The sequence below is a fragment of the Antechinus flavipes genome, chromosome 4 (assembly GCF_016432865.1).
Source record: "Antechinus flavipes isolate AdamAnt ecotype Samford, QLD, Australia chromosome 4, AdamAnt_v2, whole genome shotgun sequence".
NCBI classification, from domain to species: domain Eukaryota; kingdom Metazoa; phylum Chordata; class Mammalia; order Dasyuromorphia; family Dasyuridae; genus Antechinus; species Antechinus flavipes.
The window spans coordinates 339,221,258-339,240,620 of record NC_067401.1 but is presented as its reverse complement, the minus strand read 5'-3'; the positions used below and the strand labels follow the sequence as shown (position 1 = coordinate 339,240,620).

The 19,363-nt window shown below is 33.5% G+C and overlaps 1 protein-coding gene across 1 annotated transcript in view; it reads right to left on the bottom strand.

The window, feature by feature from the left end:
* The window catches only part of MTHFD1L (methylenetetrahydrofolate dehydrogenase (NADP+ dependent) 1 like), a 203,085-nt gene that overhangs the window by 83,860 nt on the left and 99,862 nt on the right, over positions 1-19,363 (bottom strand). The window contains exon 20 of the mRNA XM_051997936.1: positions 13,071-13,182. Within this exon, the coding sequence (XP_051853896.1) occupies positions 13,071-13,182 (112 nt within the window). The remainder of the gene's footprint in view (positions 1-13,070; positions 13,183-19,363) is intronic.

Below are 19,363 nucleotides of genomic sequence, written 5' to 3'. Positions count from 1 at the left end.
TGTTCTCAAATAAAGAAATAAATGAACTCTGAAAAAAAAAAGTTACTGAAGTCATCCAGTCAGAAGAGCCCTAAATCAAATAAGATGGTAGAAGTTAGACAGGAATTTATGTTAGATTGAAGGGCTACCAAGACACCAGAATATATGACCAAAAAAGGCAACATAGAACACAATTTGTTATTTCCAAGAAAATGAAAATAAGGTAGAAAAAGAGATGATCTTGATGGTGATCCATCAAAACTTTCCAACAATAATAGGAAAAGACCCCAACAGAGACAAAAAGATACATTAGCTATTAAAACTCCCAAAGCAATCTGATCATTTCCATTACTTCTTGATAAATTTCTAAAACTAATCATTGGTCTAATATTATATGGTCATTTAGTGAGTATCCTAGATAAACATTATGATCATTACTCCTCTAAGTGCAGTGTGAACCTCCTTTGAAGGAAACCCAACATGGTCTATGAAAAGCAGTGCTGCATTATGTAGAAAAGCACTGGGTAATAGTTTCAAGGGTCAGTCATCAATTGGAAAACAGCCGGACAAGCTGGACATTGTGATGGAATGCTACTGTGCTCTAAGAAACGATGGACTCAATGATCTTAAAAAAACATAGAAAGATTGAACAAAATAATTATGAGCAAAACAACAGAACCAAGAGAATATTGTATACGATAAAAGTAAATATTGTTTTAAGGATAACTGACTGAATAAGTTATTTTGACTATTTTAAATACCAAAACTAACTATATAAGACACATAAAGACACTATTCTTCATCTAGAGAAAGAATTGATAAATAGAAGTGTGTGTGGAAAAATTTTACCCACACACCTATTTGTGCATAGTAATGGTCATCTGTAGTGTGAGCAGGGGAGGAATAGAAAAAAAAATTTACGTGATAACTTTTTAAAATAATAGCAAACTGTACACAATATATTTGCTTTCATGTATAATTATCTTTTTAATTGTTAAAAACAAAATAAATAAAAAGGAATCAAGAATTAGTACACTAATTCTAAACTGTGCCACATAAAAGTTGTGTAACCTTAAATGATTCACACAATTTATACATAAACTAAGAAAGTTGTACTAAGGTTCCTAAGGTTCCTTCCAGCTCTGTAACTGTGTGATCCTCCATTTGCCACACAATACAGAGCTTTGTAAGGGGAAAAAATATTTAAATATCCGGAATTACATTTCAAGAAGTCTCCTCTACAGTACAGGAAACACAGATGTCATCTTTGGGCATCCTTTATATCCCATAGGGTCATATATGAAAGGAAACTAAAATAGACACCAATGACTTATGGTGGTTGTTTGTTTTTTGGTAAGCTTTTATTTTTGCCCAGTAATCTTCTGGAAGTGTTTTGGAGGTAAGTAAGAAAATACTCAGGTAATACATCAAGAAGTCTAAGATCTGCATATAAGAGGTCTAACCTAATTAAGCACCTTATCTCTGAAACAATGCAGACTATATGATGAGCCTAAGAGCGTCCAGAATGCAAGAGATGAGTCTTGTATTTATTATGCTCGGATTAGATCACAACTAAAGGATTCTGTTTCATTATTAGTGTAACTGGGATATTATTATTGACAAGGAGAAGTAATATGAACTAAGGAAGCTGATGATGATGGTTGACATTATGGGGATTATGCCATATAAATAATGGCTAGAAAAATTGGAGACATGATATATAGAACTTAGCATGCTATAAACTTTTTGTTTTTTTTTTTTTACAGGGACTACTGCAGAAAACTATCAAGATTAAATTTTGGTTGGTTTGTCCTACAGGCAGAAACAGGGATAACATGAAAAGGTTACAAAGAGATTTTAGTTTTGTTTAAAATAAATCTTCCTAAAATATTAACTATCTAAAAGTTCAACTAGCTGGCTCTAAAGATAATTTTTATAGAAATTATTAAAAAGATTATTCTAGATACAAGAACTAAAGAACAGAAATACAAAACTACATTATAGTTCTCCCTTTAAAAAATTTTTTTTAAATTTTTATTTATTTATCTTTAATAACGTTTTATTGACAGAACCCATGCCAGGGTAATTTTTTTTTCAGCATTATCCCTTGCACTCACTTATGTTCTGATTTTTCCCCTCCCCCAGATGGCAAGCAATCCTTTACATATTAAATAGGTTACAGTATATACTAGATACAATATATGTGTGCAGAACCAAACAGTTCTCTTGTTGCACAGGGAGAATTGGATTCAGAAGATATAAATAACCCGGGAAGAAAAACAAAAATGCAAGCAGTTTATATTCATTTCCCAGTGTTCTTTCTTTGGGTTAGCTGCTTCTGTCCATCCTTGATCAATTGAAACTGAATTAGCTCTCTTTATCGAAGAGATCCACTCCCATCAGAATACATACTCAAACAGTATCGTTGTTGAGGTATATAATGATCTCCTGTCTCCCCCCCCTTTTTTTTTTAAAAGATAAAGCATGTTGAAAATTCTCAAGAGTAGCTAAAATAATTTGTTATATTTTTAAGGACACAGAGTCTTATTCAGTGACAACAATGGCCCTTTGATCAAAGAAAAGTATTTGACTAAATACAGTTGCCATTAACACTATGAGCCTTAAACAGCACTTTTATTTTAAATGTGTTCTCTCAAGTTCCCAATGAAATAGATCAATATCATCTTCAACTTCACATACCAAATAAGTTAACTGAAAATCTAATATGTCACTTCCCTTGTGGGAGAGTCCCTTAGGACCTTACAGAGGACCTATTTACACAATTCTGACAAACTTGGTTATCTAGTTTTGTTATGGGCAATTAAATAGAAGTAACACATTTGGGTAGGGAAACTGATAAGAGCAAGAAATGATAACTCATATTGGGAAGAAAAATGAAACCAGAAAAAAGTTAAAAAAAAACTCACAAAATCAAGCAATTTTACATTAGCTTAAACAACATTTTTTTTTTGGGGGGGGGAAGGGCTGGCAACATGTCTCTATATTATTAAACAACATGGTAACTTTTGTTCTTAACTGCAGGATCATTCTATAGATTTATTATTAGAAGGGACCTTGAGGGTCTAGATTCAACATTCTAAATTTTACAGCTTGGGAAACTGAAGATCAGAGGTAAGTTGACTGGCTCAAGGTCAGATAAATGGTATCTAAGTCCCAGAATTTGAACTCACAGCATTCTATTCAGAAAAGATAAAATTATTTTTCATATGCTTTGTTTACGAAGGAAAAGAAATGTATGTAATCTCTTTTGTATAAAGTTCCTTCCTACAATTCACCTATGTTATACCTTTGCCTCTTGAAGTTTCCAGGTTTTTTAAAGACTCAGCTTAAGTGCCACTGCCTACTCCAAATTATTTTCATTGATTTTGCGTAGATTTTGGAGACACAATCCCCTCCCCATCCCTCATTTTTACATTAGCTTCTTGAGGGAAGAAGCAGTGTTTTTTTTTTTGTCTTTGTATTTTCAAGTATAGAACATGATACTTAATAAAGGCTTTTAAAATATTTTCTTGGAGTTTAAAAAAACTAATTGTGGTGGGGTTTTGGGGGTTTTTCCCCCTGAGGCAATGTGGATTAAGTGACTTGCCCAGGGACACACATTTAAGAAGTATTAAGCGGCTGAGGCTGAATTTGAACTCAGGCCCTCCTGACTTCAGGGCTGATGCTCTAGCCACTGTACCACCTAGCTGCCCCATGATGTTTTTTTAAATGGAGAGCTAGGATAGTATGTGTAACATAGGATTAGTTGTAAGAAAATTTTATATCATTTTTCAGAAACGTATCTTTTAGTAATTTTTTTTTTTTTTTTTAGCATCAAATCCCTTTAAGTTCTAAATCTATTTGTTGTGGCTGAATTGCTGGGTCTTTAGTCATATCTGACTTCTTGTGATCTCATCAGGAGTTTTCTTGGCAAAGATATTGAACTGGTTTGCCATTTCCTTTTCCAGGTCATTTTACAATTGAGGAACTAAGGCAAACAGGGTTGACAAACTTGTCCAAGATCTCCTAGCTAATAGGTCTGAGGTCAAATTTGAATTCAAGGAGATGTGTTCCTGATTGCAAACCCAATATTCTTATTTTTGTACCAAATTTGCTGCCTTAAATCTATAGAATGATCCCAAAATATGGAACATTAGTTCTTGTCCTTGAGGACTCTTAAGTGAAATCATCCCAACTTTCCATAAAAGGGCCAGATTTCAGTATTATCATGAAAGCAAATACAACTTAAGTCCTGTCCAATTGTAATGAACAGGTGTCTTATCTAGGGTGATAGTGGGCCAGGGGCTGGAAAACAGGCATTACAGCAGCTACCAAGTCTAGTGTTGCTTTGTAATGTAGATGTTTTCATTGTGCCTATAAGAAGAGTCCTTTTCTAGAAATTAAAATTCATGGTAAAAAAACAAAAAGCAGAAATTTGTAAAAGATTATATGTTATGGTACTGTGTGTTCATTTGCATTACTTTCTGAAGACTGGAAGATAGTGTAGGGGGAATTAAAAAAATCTAAACTTTAAGAGGAACAATGCATAGAATTTTTGCTATGGCATTAAAAGAAAAAGTAAAAACATATGGGCCCTTGAATTCTACACACATATTTAACTTATCATCCATTCTGTTGGTGCCAAAAGAAATCTTGACTAAAACATGAAGCTGTATGTAGCTCCTTATTTGGGAAAGACAGACTACTAGGAATAAGGGTAAGAGTAGAATTTCAAAGTTTTTTATAACCAGAAAAACGTCTAAGGGATGTTAGTCATTGAGTACACACTATACATTTACAAATTTGTGGAGTGGTTTACCAGTAGATGTTATATACCATGTTGTTATAATCTATGAACATTTAGGCCTTTAAAATCAAATATCCTTTATACTAGTTGAATCACTTAACTGACACTTCAACATATTTACCTTAGTAAGAGCTCTGACTGATAAGCATACAGCTTAAAACAGTCTATTTCTAGTTGAGGATTTAATATTTATAGTAAATCTTAAGTTTTGATGACTATGATATAAGAATCTCATCTAAGGGCCAAAATTCATACTAGATTGTTTACATTAGGGCCTAAGATCAACAACATAAACTTTTGGTAAAAATTTTAATTCTCTTGTTCACACTACAATGTATTTTAACATCTTATGATATCTGAACTCTTACAATGCAATCTATCATGCCAAATCTAAAAGATTTTTTCACAAGGGCCAAACTAGACTTGGAAAGGAGATTCACAAAGGATCACTCAACAAACACTTATTAAGCACTGTGAATAAAGCACATGTGAATGGCAAACAACTCCAGTATCTTTGCTAAGAAAACCCAAAGGATGGCCACAGGGTCATCTAGAGTTGGACATGATTGAAATAAAAGCAGCAATAGCAGGTGTCAGGCATTGTGTTAAGTGCTGAGGATGCAATAAGGCAGAAAAACAGTCCCTGCTCCCAAAGCTCTTATACAAGCTAATGGAGGAGACAACAAGAAAACAAATATATACAAAGCGAGATATATATAGGAAAAATAGGAAATAATTAACAAAGGAAAACACTGGAATTAGGAGGCTCTGAGGTTGCTTCAGAAAGAAAGACAGATACTATCATGCATTTTTCCCTTAAAAACAATTCAGCAGAGTATCTGGCTATCTGATTTTTGTTTTTTACTAAACAAAGGTCAAATCAGGAACTTTACCAAACTTAATTTGAATAATTAAGGTCTTAATTTACCAAATACCTTTATTTCACTTCATATTATAAACACATTAAGTCGTAGTTGAATCTCTATTTTCTTTTCTTTTACTTTCATTTTTTCCCCCCTGAAGAGGTAATTGGGGTTAAGTGACTTGCCCAGGGCCATGCAGTTAGGAAATGTTAAGTGTCTGAGGCTGTACTAGAACTCAGGTCCTCTTGACTCCATGGCTATTACTCTATCCCCATAGCCATCTAGCTGCCCATGAATCCTTATTTTCTTGTCAAATGAACTAACCCAATTCAATGAATGCATTTTTTTTAAGACTTCAATTACAGTTATAGGACACCCTATAATTAAAAGGTTCCAGGGTTTTAGAACAGAAATTGAAAAACATGTTATAAAACATGAAAATTCTTGGATGTCAAACAACACAGTGACTTGAACATAGCAGACATGATAAATATCTGACTAATTCAATCTATTTCATTAGAATGAAATCTGATTAGTGAACCAATTTTTCATGAAAAGTGGCCAAAATTTTAGCTTGACTCAATGGATTAATGATGGATGGATGTAAAAGGAAGATGTTCACAATGACACTAAGTCTGCAAGCACCCTGCCAAATAAACAAAAATGAAAAGGGTTTGTAAGAATTTTCAGAAGTGTAATCCTGTTGTCAATAAAAGATTATTCCTAAATATCCTTTTTCAAGGGAAATCCTAATATATGAAATCTGGCCAATAATACTAATGAAATAATCTTCAAATCACAGAACAGGACCTAGATTTCAATGAAAAAATCCCAAAACATTTTGATATCTATTGACGATTAATCCATCAAAGGAATTACTCTTTGGGAAGAAAGTCATGGGGAACAAAAAGGCTAGTGTGATTTGGGATAGTGTTAAGAAAGAGAAAGCTTACAGAAAAGGGTATGTCAGTTTCAGTGTTCAATATCCTGATCAGAATTTATCTGAGATACTGTGTTCATTTCTGGCGACATGGTTTAAGGATACTGATATACTGAAAAATGTACACAGTTAAGTAACTTGGATAATAAAAGGCACTGAGTCCATGCCATATAAAAATTCAGTTAAAGGAATTGGACTTTTTATTCTGAAGAAGGGAAGATATAGGAAAGATCAAGAAGAAAGATACGGATAATCATCTTCAAATATCTGAAGATTTATCATGTGGACAGGGGAATTATATTTGTTCAGACTGACTCCAGAGGAGAGAACAAGGAACAAGAGGTGAAAGCTTTAATGAGACCAATTTAAAATTGAAGTCAAGAAAACCTCTTGATGGCAGGAGATATCAAAAGTGAAATGGTTCTCTGTTGAGTGATAATTCTTAAATGTTTTTAAGCAGAGATAGAGGACCATTTCTCTGGTATGTTTTAGTGGACATTCCTTTTGTGTAGGATTATAAATTCCCTTTCAAATCTCAAATTCTGCATCTCTCTTGATATACAAAAATTATCTAATAATTATCTAGATCCTAGTGTTATAAACCTGCAGAAAATAACTGAAATCAGTCCCAATACCTGTTTATTCCCTGAGACAGAACAAGTGTGAAAGGAGTCTCTTCACCCATTAACTTATATTAACTGATGTATGCTGGACTGTTGCTAGATTCTTTTTAAATTTAAGGTTCCTTTGTTACTTCTGGGAGCTGGGATCTGAACATCTATCATGAAAGCAGAATCTATGAAGCAATACTGGAGTAGAATTTGAAAATCTTGCTCTAGTCCCTGGTTGATTTCTCATCAGGGGAATTGAAAGAGTACAGCTGGACCTGCAGTGTGAGGGGGGTTCTACTAGATGACCTTCCTTCCATCTTTGAATCTCTGATCTTACAATCCTCCATCACTCAAGTTCTATGAGCTTTTAGAATCCTTTTCTGTAAGATGAACACGACGATCTCTCTCTTCTCTACTTCATAAGATTATTATAAGGATTAAGTGAGAAAAAATGTTGAAAAAATGCAGAACTCTGTGTAGATGTAAGATATTAACATTTTTAAAAAGCTTCACTGAATTAGATTTATTTATTTACTAGGTACCTATGATGTACAAAGCAGTTACAATAAAGATGACAATTTTCTGAACTGTCTATATCCAAAGGGAGAACCCTGAAATGACAGATGAGAAAAGAGGCTATTTACAAAACAGCATTCAGAGAAACCAAAATCAGGCTGAGTCTTGTGAATAACTCGGGAACAAACCAAGAGGAAACGAGAATAGGCTTATAATGGGGATAAATTTCAAAGGTGAATATAAGCATCTCTGAAGAAATCAAGACTGGTGGGGAAAAGCAAATTCCTTCTTTATGTTTCCCTGTGTATAGGGTGAAAAAAAATTACTAACATTAGGTGTTTTATTTCCTGAATGGCGCATATGACCTTCGGCCAGGTTCTTCTAATACCTTTTCATCTACTATTCTTATTTAATTACTAATACAACTACCAAGGAAGCAATTTGGAATTACAGTAAAACAAAAATGAGGTGCAGACAGAGATCTGCATTTTAAAAACTCTGGGAAGGGAGAGAGAAGTGAGGGTTGAGTGAATTACAGAGAAGACAGCTTGATGATTATTTTAGACAGTTATTTTAGACTTAGACTTTTCAGGGAGCATAAAACAATAGGAATGTTTATTTTGGTCTGACTTCCTCACACTAAAGGAACGTTTTTGTATAACATTAAAGATTTCAGAGGGATTAAAAAACAAATGAAGAAAAGACAGGGAAACTAGAAGTGGTAATAAAAAAATTCAGGAAAGCAGAACTAAGTACCTCAAAGTCCAAGCAGAGAAATGAAAGATAAGGAGAGTCTTTGGAATAACACCTAAAATTTCACATTTATTTGAGAGATGTACTATTAGCATAGAAATAAAACTTTACTTTAGAAGGGAGAAAACCCCTTGGGCTTAGAATCAGGAGACATTTGGCTTCAAATAATATTTGATCTATGTTCTTTGATCACAGCAAATCAATTAACCTCTTGGGTTCTCAGTTTCTGTATCTTTCAGAAGGCTTTTGTAAGAATAAAATCATATTATGTATATAAAGTATTTTTGAAACCCTAAAGCTCTATTGTAAATGCCAGCTCAATTATTCATAATAACAATACAGCTAAATAGAACCCATCATAAATTTCTCAGGTTCTATATTAGCAGGGTAACAATCAAATAGGCAAAAAGAGCCTGCTGCAGACAGCAAATGTGTGTGTGTGTGTGTGTGTGTGTGTGTGTATGTGTGTATTTAGCATATATATTTGGTACACACATTACATATATATTCAGTATATATCTATATACTTATCTATAACTATATGTACACATTGTGTGTGTGTGTGTGTGTGTGTACTGAAAACAGAAAACACAGATCAAACATTGTCGTGTCAGCTTTGGAACTGAAAGAGGGCTTTTAAAAAACACTAGTCCAATCTTTCCAGCCCACTGCTACCTTTCTTTTCTTTTTTTTTTAAACAGATGAAAAAAACTTAAGATGCAGAAAATTTAAGTGATTCAGTCAGAGTTATTGCCTGTGTGTGGAATAGGCATCCCCTTATTCTCCCCTTTGTCTCAAAGAATATGAGGGGCTTCCAAGGTATGAGTAACATGTCACCTCATACATAAAGCTTTTCCTGATCTTCCTGATTTATTAATCTTCATCAAGAGGAAAACTTTTTGAAATTACTTTGTATATATGTTGCATTTATTTGCTTCTGTATATCTAGCATTCTCACAGAAGAACGCAAACTCCATTTGGGCAGGCAGTTTCTTTCATTGTTTTTGTGTTTTATTAGTGTCTACCATATTGCCTTGCATGTAAGTATTTCAAAAAAAGCAATTTGTTTAGCTGTTGAATTAAAGTGGTAGAGCCACGATTCAAGTTCAGATTTTCTGCTTACAAATATCTTTACTGCACCAGGATATGCGAGTTTGGATGAGGTCAGCTGAAAATGAATCCTGCTTGATCTGTTCTTGCACCTCCCATGATCACCCTAGCTGATGTCTACTCTAACACAAATCCATAAAATTTACCACTACTTAAGAATTTCATTATCATATTAAATACTAGGGTTTTTTTTTTTTTAAATGTATGTGTATGTAGGGAAAGACCATTACTGTGATCTTTGACTAGCAAGGAGCCCTGAGGCTCATATCACTGGATGCTGAATGGGGATTTTTTTTTATGATGACAGCAATAATAAAACTCAGATGATATGCTAAATAAGATCTATCAGCTGGAGAGTCACAGAGAACTCGAAAGAGAGTGAATTCAAGTGCTTGATTTGCAAAATGAAATTAGCATAAAGCAAAACAAAAACAAAAACCCTCAAGTAAAGTTAAAAAATAAAAAAATTTCAGAGGGACAAAGAAAAAGGAACAGATTTCAAATACAAAGCTTATAAAGAAGAAGAGAGAGATATGCATGAGAGTCAATGTAGAAACTACTAAAACTCAACTCAGTCTTTCATAAAGCATGATTAGGGTTTGAAGTCAAAGATATATGCTCTGTAGCAATAAATATGTGGACTGCTGACTGGCTAGAGAAACAGAGAGTCCTTGGAATGACCACAGCACTTTAAAATAATGGTCATGAAAACTTTTATTTCAGTCTGAGAAAACTGTCTAATTAATTGAGGAGATTTCTGCTTACTGTCGGCCTAAATGGAGTATTGATTCCATTATATTGGAATAATTAATGCAGACAAGACACAATGTTCCTAGCCAATGCATATCATCAATGTGTCATATAGTACTAAGGGTCTAAGTGTACATCAGCAAAACTAACAATAGAAAGAAAACTCTTCTTGCTAGAGTCAGTATCTTTTTTTTTTCCTAGGCAAAAAACCCACCATCTTCTAAGGCTTTAAGATTGTCTAAAGAATATGATCACAATGGCATTTGTGAACTTTTTTGAATTGTTCAAAAAAAGACTCAAATGATCAGATATGATGCTTTTCTAAAGTGCAGCTAGATCATAACCCCAATTAGGCTGGACTACTTTTAACATCAAAAATCAGTTTCAGTAGGAACCCAAATGCCGTCTATGAAGGCAATATAAATATCTGGCATATAGGTCCTTTTGAAGAGTTTAGATATATGAATTTGCAGTGCAAGAAGAGTTTCATCTGGATATTATAGCATGAAAATAGAGGGCAAGTTGAATCATCTGAGATTTTTGTAGAAGGATATCCACTATATGTAGGGCAGATAACTAGATTTAAACTCAATACAAATAAGCCTGAATGTTCTCATAAAAGAGGGGAGATGAGTCCAAAATAAATCTTCTGGAGCAATTCGGAGAGAAGCATGCCCTAAGGATGCACATTAAAACTGGTTTCTCCTCATTTAAGTAGATTTGGTGGTACTCACATTGGATCATTTAAGTACGATGCTTTTCTTCCAGAGAAGAATATCATTTGTGCACTCCTCATGCAAGTTGTTATTCCACAAAAAAAGAGTAATACTGGCATTTTCATTTAAAATAAACTAATTTATCTTTCCACTACTACTATGCCTTGATAATAAAAGCAGGATTTACTTTTTTTTAGGCTTTGGTCATTTCAGGTACTAAGCATTCCAGTGTCAGAACTTAATTACTGTTGGTTTCTTAAATAACAATAAAAGTCTAAGTTATATCTTCAAAACATTCTCTGAAATAATATCAATATTCATGTTTTAACAAAGCACAGTTGCTTACATGTTTCATTGAATAGACAAGATGTCATTATAAAAATAGTTCTGTATATTCAGCACATACTTTTTGATACCACCTAAATATCTTCAGAAAAAGCATTTTTATTTAAAAAAACAACAGGAAGGAAATACACAAAGGATGGGAATACTTTACAGAGGGTATAAAAGTTAAAAAAAAAATACATTCCTATTTCATTAAGTAGCTTGTCAGCATTAAAAAAAAATCTACTTTCTATAAAGTCTAAAGTTTGAGAAGTTTAAATGACCAATTGTACTATATTTTAATGCTCAATTTTCATTGTCTGACATTACTCAGACACACTTAGTTCTATGACTACTATAGAACAATCAGAGTACTCCACTCAGACATCAGAATCTGTTTCTTTACTGAGTGGATCCAGTACAAAAATGACATGAATGGATTATAGGCTTTTGAAAGGTAGAACCACAATCAGAACTAATTCTGATTTTATTTGTAACAGGAATTTTTTTTAAAATTGGACTACCCTTTATTCACCCCCATTATAAAGAGCCATGGCTCCTTAACATCTGTGTGCCATCCAGTACCAGTTGGCTGACTGTACTGAACTAGTTGTTTTGGGATTCAGCTACACTGGAAACTGTCATAACTAATTATTGTATCTGAGAGGAATTCTCAAAAAACAGTCCTAATGACCATGAATGAACTTTGTATAACCAAGACTAAAAACTGAAAATTTGAACCTATTCTAGGAAAATTATGAACTTGAGAGCCAATCAAACACAGGTCCACAACCCAAAGTACTCTGTTCATTATAAAGTAGTTCTGAAAAATACTACTAAAACATTTGCTGATATAGCTAATAATAATTTATTGACATTTGCAAAAACCACACAAATAACAAAGCCCTTTAATTTTTATGAAAATCTCTTTGAGAATGGTAGCTATGTTTCTATTTCCCAAATAGCTTGCTATGACATGAGATAGGGGAGACAGGTGAAGACAACAGAAATCCTAAGTAAAAAGGAGGTACCATAGCCAACTGTGTTTACCCCCTGTCCACTGAAACTCTGAGAGACTGATGAAAGGGATGGGATGGCAATAATAAATTGATAACATAAGGATTCAAATTCAAGTAACTGATAAGGCAAACAGGGTTAAATGATCTGCCTGTGGTCACACTGCTAGTTAAGTGTCTTGAGGACAGATTTGAATTCTCCTGACTCCAGGTCTCCTGGCATTCTCTCCTCTGCAGCACCTAATAGCACCATGAAAATCTTAAAGTGCTATGTAAATAATGGCAGCTGCATTTCTACTGCTATTGCTACTATTGTTGTTACTACTACCACCACCAGCTCTATCTCAAAATTTCTTGTGACCATAGGAAAGAAAGAATTGAATTCAGTTTCAAGCTATTTCAATACTACAGATTTGTTCTTTGGAAACATGAAATCCCATGTTGTTTTACATGATAATGAAGTTTCCATGTCCCATTCAACTGGAACTCCCAATAATTATAATGAATGAAAAATAACAATATGAAAAGTATAGACTTGTAATGGGGAGGAAGATTTTCGCTAATATTAAGATTAACATTTTCTCCTCCAAACTTATTATGCATGGAAAATCTGTCTCATTTTTATCATGTTCTACAACAATAAAGTGTACACACACACACACTTGGGGCAAGATAAATGACTTACCTACAAAACCTTCTTTGCCAACCAATTTCAGTGCAATTTTATCAGCCAATACTGAAGAGTTGCCATGAGCAATGTTAGCGAAGGGACCAGCATGAACAAACACAGGTGTTCCCTACAAGAGTAGAAAAATAAAATAAAATTCAAAGAATAAGAGTGTATAAGTTTTGAGCATAAAGAACAGTGGAAAAATGACCAGTATGAAATGCTTTGTATTATTGCACATGTATCTGTGCAATATCTGATTGTATCTCTATCTAATTGCTTACTGTTTCAGGAAAAGAGGCGGGGAGGAAGGGATAGTATTTGGAACTCAAAATTTTGAAAAATAAAACAAATGTTAAGAAAATTGTGTTAACATGTAGTGTGTGTGTGTGTGTGTGTGTGTGTGTGTGTGTGTGTGTGTGTTAAAATATATTGTAAAAAAAAAGAAAAAGGATGGTGGAGTTTCAGATGATATATTTAAAGCCAAAAAGGTCTGTAAAAAAGTCTAATCCAAATTACAACAAAAACTAAAGTCACTCAATTGGGAATTAGGAATCTGAAAAAGGGATGATAGAAGTATAAATGGTAACATAAGAAATCTGACTTCTTTACATCATCCTTGAAAGATGACTGGAATATCACTGTATGAATAGAAGAGTTACAGTTAGAAAAATTTATAAATATAGAAGAATAGGCCTGCCTTATTTGTGAGGTAGTAAGATATAAAAATAGAGGAAGAAAGGAACCATGCATTTAATAAGTATCTATTATGTGCAAAGCACTGTGCTAAGAGATTTACAAGAATTATCTCATTTGATTCTCAGCAAAACAATGGTACTTTTATTTTCTTCATTTCACACTTGAAGAAACTGAGATCTTTTTGACTCAAAGACCAGTATTCTATCCATTGTGTCATCTAGTTGCCTCTAAGAGGGACAACACAGTATATTCTAGAGTTACTTCAAGAGCAATTGCTTCATTACATTTGAATAAAGCAAGAACAATCAGAGGGAAAATGGCACTCCACTTCTATTGTACAAACACTTTAAATTTTTTAAATGAACTTACTCATGGAATTTTGCTTTTTTTGTTTTTATTTCCCAATTCCTATCATGGTACCTACCACATGGTAAGCATCTAAATGCTTTTTGATTCATTTATCATAAAAATACAGATGAGAGAACCATAAAAATTGTCCAGTTAGATATCTCCCTTACAGATGAAGACATGAAGCCACAAGGGACAAAAACAACTTATTTCTAGTAACTTTTATATGGGTTCCAAATATGAATTCAATATGGATGCCAAAAAAAAAAAAAAAAGATGTTTAATTTCCAAGAAAATTTGTTCAAAAACAAATTAATCCAAAATACCTATAGAAACTAACATTCTTAAGTAGAGTTTGGACAGTTGTGGTTCAAAAGTTTCTTTTAAGGTTAAGTTTTTTCCTACTGGATTTGCTACTTGGAAATTATTTATTTCATTTAAATCCTCCAGAACATTTTAATCCAAAAGATGGCTCTTACATATGCTGGAAATTTGTTAACTACTGAGATATCAAAGATAAGAGAAAGTATAATTCATTAAATGTTTTATTAATCCTTAGTAAAGGAAAGAGAAAAGAATTCTCACAAGGGGCCAAGTTTGACTTTATTTACTTTTAAGCTCATCATTTTTATCATAATTACATTTACATTTCATCTACGCTAATGTATTCTTACACTTCAAACAGACAGTGGGGTTTTATTATATGAAATCCTCCTAGACAAAGCTGACCCAACACTATTCAGGGCCTGAACACATGAAAACAGGGGCTCCATCTGTGAAAACACAGGCTGTCCTTTCATTAGCTCAGTGGGAAAACAAGCATAGAGGTAGGGGCCACAGGGGTAGGAAAGATGGAAAATTCCCATGAACCACAACAGGCTCTTTGCTGAACATGTTTCAGTGATGAAACAACAGAACAAAAGCCGGAAGAAAACAAAAGAAAAATCATTGCTGAGAAAGAGAAAGATATAAATTATCAGCATCACTGGATTATGGCCCTTTAAACTCAATGTTTATTTCCCATCCTCCCAACATACACAGGAGATGTAACAATAAGGCACTGATAAAGTCATTTACATTTATGTAAAACTTATTGGGACTAGAAAGTTCTCCAAATTAATCTTTGCTTTATTAAATTCCATTCTTAGGCAGGCAAATATTTTTAAGCCTTTGGGAACAAAAGAAACTTTCCCAATCTTAAAGTTTTTTGGCCCACAACAGATAATTCACTGTTAGATCAAGGTCATTAGTTCATTCATTTTCAATAGTGGCAGTTGACTTTACCTACTATACTGTGGTCAAAGACTGAACACTTAAACCTGCCACCATTTATAACGAAATATAACATAATGTAATATAATGCAATATAATATAATATAATATTAGTACAATATAATACAATTCACTATGATAATTATAAATAAAAGACACCAAGTGACAAGGAATTGATAGATCACTGCAAATTGCCAATGCTGGAAAATAACTCTAGAGGTACATGGTCACTATGTCAGTCCTGATATTTTTTATATAGAAAGTTGTTGATCAGTCATTTTTTAGTCACATGTGACTCTATGACCTCTTTTGGAATTTTCTTGGCAAAGACACGGGAGTAGTTTGTTACTTCTTTCTCCAGTTGATTTTATAGATGAGGAAACCAAGGTAGGCAGAATTAGATGACTTGCCCAGGGTCACAAAGCTAGGAAGTAAAAGAGAACTCAGGAAGGTCAATGTTCCAAACTCCAGGCCTTGCACTCTATGCACTATGGTGCCACCTAGCAGCAGCACATTAAATAAAACATGATTCATAGGTATCTAGTTTAGGGGGATAGTTTATTATAATATAGTATAATTCAGAAACTGTAAGACTGATAGGAGTTCTGGATTCAAGTTCTGGTTTTGCCATGACTAGATATAAGACCCTGGGCATGTAACTTAGATTTTCTAGAGATCAATTTAAAGAACTAGGCTTATAAAGTTACCATTGGCTCTAAATATCTTTATATGGTTAACTGTGGATTTTCACAATTTTTTCCATGCTATATATTTTTTCCTTTTTTACTTATTAGTAAAGATATTTTATGAAGGCAAAATACAGCAATACATTTTAGCTGTTGGCACACCTTATAAGAGAAGCAAAGGAATAAGAATCATGGATTAATTCCACTGAAAGGAAACCTAGAGCCCATCTAGTCCCTCATTCAACCAGGTAGAGAACTGAGGGAATTTAAAATTTTAGGAATAGCAAAGTGAGCTAGAAGGCACAGTGGATAAAGCACCAGCCCTGAAGTGAGGAGGACCCGAGTTCAAATCTGATTTCAGATACTTAATACTTCCTAGCTGTGTGACCCTGGGCAAGTCACTTAACCCCAATTGCCTCGGGGTGGGGGGGAGAGGGGAAGATTAGCAAAGTGAGTGGCATTTAGATGGCACAGTGAATAGACCACCTGCTCTAGAATCAGGAGGACCTAATTGCAAATTCAACCACAGACACTTTATTAGTTGTATGATCTTGAGAAGATCACTTAATTTGAATGTCGTTAAAAAAAAAAAAAGAAAGAAAGAATAGCAAAGTGACTACAGAATCCAGAATAGAAACCTTAACTTCTATGCCAGTGTTTTTCTAAATACATTAGCCTGTGAATTTTTTGACTCTTTCTATCCCCATTGTTTAGTACAATACTTGATAATTAGTGGACACACAGTAAATATTTACTGACTGTATTCTAAGGCCCAAAAGAAAACTAGAACATTGTTTGAACTCGAATTTTCTTAAAATATATAAGAGAATGACTGTATGCTTTCTGAAAATCCAAAGACAAATTTAATTCCAGTGCTTAGCACAGTTAATGTGTGTAAAACAATACCTTCATTTGGGTATTTGTAGGTTGAGGAAGTAGCTAAAGGAAAATCGAATCTCATGACCTGATGAACAAACTTCATAATAATCAGCCTGATGGATTTCAGAGAGATAATGATGAACCAGACTCTAGTTGCTTGTTCCCTTTCCAAGGATTTAGAACATACATCATAATAAAAGTCATCTCAAACAGTGTCCTAAGACTGAACCAAAGGGTGATTCATAGAAAGGTAGCATAGTTAAGTAGGAACAATGCTAGAGTAACAATCAAGAGTTCCTGGGTCAAGTTCTCTATTTGATACTCAGTTGCTATGTGACAATCACTTCAGGGTTAACAGTCCCCTCTTAGCCTTCCTCATGGGATTGTTATAAAGTATCATGTCAACCACAAAAGCCCCATGTAAACATGAGCAAAGATTATTCTTCCAACTACTTTGCAGGCAGGACTTCCCCTTTATCCATCCTTCTGGCATGTAAGTTCCTTTAAGGTTAGGGACTCTCTTTGATTTTTCTAATTGTATCCCCCAAATTTCAGTGTGATGCTTGGTACAGAGTAAGTGACTAATAAATGCTCCCCCCTCCATTTATTTATTCAGTTAATTCTCAAGCATATTACTCATCATAAATCTGTAATCCCTCTAAAGATAGTGTAGTGCTGTAGACTGAAAACTGCACCTGGAAATGAACACTTGAGGCATATGCTACTTCAGATGTGTGACCTTGGACACATCATTTCACCACTAGTAGCCTCGGTTTATTTATTTGTAAAACGGGGGAGAAAAGCTATATAGCGTCTAAGTTCTCTTCCGCTCTAGAGCTTTGACCTCTTTTGTCAACAGATAGAGAAGCATCTTAATAGTTAATGTAGCACTTTGTAATGTCCTAGAATGGTAGTTTATATATGACATGTACATTCAAAATCACACAAAAACATATTTCAAAAGTGAAATTATTATTAGGTTATTCTTCCTTTTAGACTGAAAATACAATGAAGGTAATCCTTCTAATCTTGATTGTACTTAGTATAAGGATGGTAGAGTTCACTGAGCCTTAAAATATCTTATCTGAAGCTCACCTTGTTTGAATTGTCCACTTTCTTAGTAAAACATTTAAGATTATCTTGTAGTTTGAAAGCAAAATATTTCTGATTTTATTAAGAATAATTAAGATTTTTTTACTTGTAACTTGACTAATTTCCTGAATGGGATGGGTAATTTGGACCATTAAATTCAAATTGATTAACAAAAATCAATTGAAACTATGAATTAAATCATCTCTCTGAAGCGACAAAAAGCTGCCTGGAGAGGAAAGGAGAGAGAAAACAAGAGCACTGAACCTCATACACATTTTGTTTTGAACCTTCCTGAAATAGTGCAAACTTTATTCAGTTGTCTACAGGTCTTCTCCTTCAATTACATGATCAATTTCATGATGGCTAGAGAGGCTTGTCTCATCCAAGTATTGTGTCTTCCTCATTATCTAGCACAGGGCTTTATAAACAGTGAGTATTTAATCAATGTTGTTCAAATGAAGATGTGAAATGCTAGGCTTCTGACCTTGATCTCAACATGATCATGAGGATATAATGAAAACATTATTTAATGACTGTGTATGTATAACCTATATCAGATTGTGTGCTGTCTTGGATAGAAGGGAGGTAAGGAAGAGAGGGAGAAAAAAATTTGAAACTCATAATCTTAGAAAAAATGAATGTTGAAAACTATTTTTATATATAATTGGAAAAACAAAGTAGTATTAAAAAAAAACATTCTTTGATTCTTATTATCAACGGGCAGACAGAAAACAGGTGAAAGAATAGAATACCGCCTAACTAATAATAATACCTGTCAAATCTGAGATAATTACATGTGTTGCAAGGAATTGTTATCTAAGAAAGACTCATCTGATCTATGAATAGTTTTATTATTTAGCTATTTAACAAATATATATTTATTATTAATAAAATATTAAAATATGCTCTGCTCCTCCCCCAAAAAACTAGTGATTTCATTAACTTTGGGAGTTTCCTCTACACTTTTGGTCCAGATCAGCAATTGTTTTTCTTAGAGAACTGACAAAGGAACCAAAAACTTTGTGAAGATAGGACTATTTGGATTTAAGTCCTCTGACATATACTAAGTCTGAGGCTAGCTCTCTATTCTTTATCCAACTTTCATCCTTTTATATAAACCTAGATCTACAGTAATATATAGCCATAATGGTTATATACGGTTTTATACATGTGTGTGTATAATCATAATTGTTACACTACATATACACACACACAAATCTCAAATGCAGTCTGAAATAATTAAAAATTATACTGCATTCATATCGCAATTTAAAAATTATGTAGTAACTTAAAATTACATGGTAAATCAGAGAAAAGAAATAAATATAAGATTAG